The following is a 1,096-nucleotide window of genomic DNA, read 5'->3' on the forward strand; positions in this document are numbered from 1 at the left end:
CCCCCCCTACGCCCGCTGTGTCGCCGCGCAAGACCCACTACCTGCTGCTGACGCCTTCGTCGCCTCCTCGGAAACGCTCCTGTGATGACAAACTACCCGGAAGGGCGGGCTGTATGCTGTCGGTGACTGCTTTGGCCTGCTCCACATGGATTCTTGCTTTGTTTTCCGCGTCCTATGTTGCCGTGGCTATCACTGATGCTACAGCGTCTGTACGCTTACACGTGACGGTGCCTTCCGGATGAAGGGAGCAGCACTGCTGCTCGTTGGTTCAACTCCAGCCATCGTCTTATATTGACTTTATTGTGTGCCATTATGCAAAGTGTACAGACTATTGAGATGGCCGAAGGCGAATAAATGTGGGGAGAGCAGAAGGAGGCGTTGGGTCTACGATGCTGCCGCTATCGACTAGCTCATGGAACTGCGCGATGTGGGTATCCAGTTTACCCTGCTTATGAAGCTTTCGAAACGCCTTCAATGCAGTTCCAGCTGCAATCGCTGATGATCCGTTCGCCTTCAGGAACTCGAGCGCACTTTTGCGTGCTTTATCGCCAAGGGCCAATACTTCGTCTTTGTAAGCTGGAGAGGCTACATCCAGGGCAAAGCCCGTCGGTAAGAAGAGCATCATGTAGCCTGTGATATGTCTAAATTCGTAGAGCGTTGTCTTCTTTACGACAGGCGAAGCATACACTCGAGGCTCAGCGGTAAACCACTCGAACCATATCGCAGCCAAGGATTGCGACCCTTTCTTCTTAGCTCGAGCAACCTTTGTCGTCGACTGGCCTTCTGCTGCTGAAGACGATGCACGTACGCTTGGCGGATCCTGAGACGAGGTGGACACAAGTACTTGAATATGATTCTCTACTGCTAACAGTCGCTCTTCTAGCCGCTTGTTTTGCAGGATAAGTACTTCAATCTTCTCTGTTTGGTGCTGTACATGCTGCAGCAATGTCGAGATCTGGTCTGTGTCGGATGGCGATGGCTTCAGCTCTGTAGGTGGCATGAACACCCGGCGAATACTGGAGCTCCACGCCAACACCTCCGCTTCCCCGATTGTTCGTGCAGCCATCGCTTCTCGCATCTTCAAGACAAGCGGTGC

The 1,096-nt window shown here is 53.1% G+C and overlaps 1 protein-coding gene across 1 annotated transcript; it reads right to left on the reverse strand.

Annotated features, from left to right (window-relative positions):
* Positions 1-177: 177 nt before the first annotated feature.
* PPTG_15358 (hypothetical protein) lies at positions 178-1,066 on the reverse strand (the record flags this gene model as incomplete). Its single annotated transcript, XM_008912416.1, has 1 exon — positions 178-1,066. The coding sequence occupies one exon, from the start codon at positions 1,064-1,066 to the stop codon at positions 329-331; it is 738 nt and encodes a 245-aa protein (XP_008910664.1). The 3' UTR covers positions 178-328.
* Positions 1,067-1,096: the final 30 nt, after the last annotated feature.

This window comes from Phytophthora parasitica, assembly GCF_000247585.1.
Source record: "Phytophthora parasitica INRA-310 unplaced genomic scaffold supercont2.47, whole genome shotgun sequence".
Lineage (NCBI taxonomy): Eukaryota > Oomycota > Peronosporomycetes > Peronosporales > Peronosporaceae > Phytophthora > Phytophthora nicotianae.